We start from the raw sequence: 2,332 nt of genomic DNA, 5'->3' as shown, positions 1-2,332 counted from the left end.
CCGTCCTCGAAGTCCATGCTGGACGCCGCGGCGCTGGCGGTCTCGGCGCCGAGCTGCGGCCCGCGGCGAGCGCCCGCGACCCGACGGTGTCCGCACGGCCGGCCCGCTCCACCGACAGCGGCGCTACTGGCCGGGAAGCCGCAGGCCACAGCGAGGCTAGGGGCGGGGCCGGGGGCGGGGCCGGGGGCGGGGCCGGCCGGCGCTGCCAGTCTCCGCGATGAGGCCTCCGATTGGCTGGCGCGGGGCGGCGGGCGGGCACTCGCGAGGGGGCGGGACGCGAGGCCGCTGTCAGGCCCCCGGGTCCTGACCCGAGGTGGAAAAGCAGCGCGCCGAAGGCCGGCGCGGGGCGGTCGGGAAGGGCTCCGGGTGGCCGGCCATGTTTGAGCCTGGCGAGAGCGTCGGGGTGACGGGGTCCAGTAGCGAACATCTTCCTCTCGCGACCTTTGGCTCTTTGTTGGCTGCGGATGACCGAGGAGGAAAAAGCTGGAGCCCTTATGGGGTTCCTCGTCTGAGACTGGGAAGTCTGGGTCGGGCAGAAGGGCACAGACTGCGAGACGGTCGCGAGGCTAGCCAGGCTGCTGGCCACTGCTGGGTTTTCAGGTGTAAGTGAAACAACTGTGAAAGCTCGCCGATGGGAAAGGTGTGGCAGGATGAAAGTAGTCCACAGCCCGAGGGAGCACGCACGGACAGACAGGGACTACCCCACTTTAGAAGTCCTGCTGGGGACAGAGGCTAAGGTATTCATTCGCTCAGGAATACTACGGGAAAACTATTTTGGTCGATGTGACCTGAACCACAGTTTTAAATAATTTAGTTCTTTTTTGTTGTTGTTTTCACAGAGCAAAGGGTGAGTAACAACAAATTGGTTACCAGATGGGAAGCCAGAAATCACCTTATTTGCACTTCTTCAGAGTTCAACCAGTTTGCTAACCCCAGTTCTGAGGAAGCAGGAAATGAAAGGGGAAAAACAACAGGGTGCATTACAGTAGCCCTGAATCTGGCCAATGCAATGTTTCCTCTTGGTTTTCCCTTCTCCACCCTCATTGACTCATCTTGTTCTCCACCCTTTTCTTGATTCCTTCTCTTTTTTTTTCCTCCTACACATGTTTTCTGTTCACCTGGGCTGAACATGTTGAAAACTGAACGCACAATTTCCCTTCTCAAACCTGCTTTGCCTCCCCATTCTGTCATCTGTTCACGGCACCCATCAACCCCAGCCAGAAGGTTGACCGTCCTCTCTTTGCTCCTCCCACTCCCAATCTGCACCCTGAACCCCTTTATTTGCTGACACCACCGAAATGTCTTAAGTTTGCCCTGTCCTTCCTATTCCCATTGCCACTACCTGAGTTAAGATACTTACCTCTCGGCAAAAATCCTGCATTTGCTCCCTAATTACTTTCTCTGCCCCTCAGCCTCACCTATTCTCAGCCTCCTCAGGCTGAAGCAGTCAAGTGCAAATCTGAGCACGTCACTCCCACACTGAAGGCTTAGAGTAGGTCTAGTCAAAGCTGCCTGACACAGAGCACAAACAGAAGAGGGGGGATAGTGCCTGACGGTTTTCACTCTCCCTATCTTTCCCCCTCCTCCGGCCTGGCCTCCTCCTCCCTATGCCTCCTCCCACCCCCTCTCTTGCTGCCCTCCCTCTCTCTCCTTTATAAGGTCTCTTTTTTTAAATTATGAATGCATTGTCTGTGTGTAATATGTACGTGAGCACAGGTGCCCTTGGAGGCCAGAAGAGAGCATCAGATGCCCCCTGCAGCTGAACTTACAGGTGGCTGTGAGCTGCAGAACAGGGGTGTTAGAAACTGAACTCAGGTCCTCAGAGAGAGCAGCAAGCACTGTTAAACACTGAGCCTTTTCTCCAGCCTGCTCTCCCGCATTGTGGCCATCAGTTTCAGACTACTAGTTCTCCAAGCATACCTGTGCTTTTCCATGGCCCTTGTGTAGAGAATTTTAATCCAGCAACATGCCTGCTCTGGCAAGGGATCACATCCGAAGACCTTCTAGATTTATGTGACCTGGCTGGAATGCAGACATGCTCTGGATTACAGTCTGATCTGGCTGAAATACAGACACTTAATACACACCTTTAATCCCAAACAATAAAGGTAAAATTAGTTTGTAGAAGAAAGTAGCCACATTTGAAAGTGACATCTAATTGAAGGGCAGACAAAGTGACTAATCAGAGAAAGATTTAACAGAAGAGTCAGAGATAGGATATGCCCAACTCTCAGGAGAACAGGACAGAAAAGAGAGGCTACTTAAGAGCAGCTCAGGAAGAGAGAAGAGAGCTGATTTTTACTGAGAGGTTTTTACCAGGACAATTTTACAG

At 53.6% G+C, this 2,332-nt stretch overlaps 1 protein-coding gene across 3 annotated transcripts in view; it reads right to left on the bottom strand.

Moving 5' to 3' along the window:
• The window catches only part of Znf326 (zinc finger protein 326), a 37,495-nt gene extending 37,378 nt beyond the window's left edge, over nucleotides 1-117 (bottom strand). For all 3 annotated transcript variants that reach the window (XM_055611688.1, XM_055611687.1, XM_055611690.1), the window contains exon 1: nucleotides 3-117. In XM_055611688.1, coding sequence (XP_055467663.1) covers nucleotides 3-17 — 15 coding nt within the window. In that variant the 5' untranslated portion in view covers nucleotides 18-117. The remainder of the gene's footprint in view (nucleotides 1-2) is intronic.
• Nucleotides 118-2,332: the final 2,215 nt, after the last annotated feature.

This window comes from Psammomys obesus, unplaced genomic scaffold (assembly GCF_907164565.1).
Source record: "Psammomys obesus unplaced genomic scaffold, mPsaObe1.curated_primary_1811, whole genome shotgun sequence".
NCBI classification, from domain to species: Eukaryota; Metazoa; Chordata; class Mammalia; order Rodentia; family Muridae; genus Psammomys; species Psammomys obesus.
This window is presented reverse-complemented; position numbering and strand designations above follow the sequence as displayed.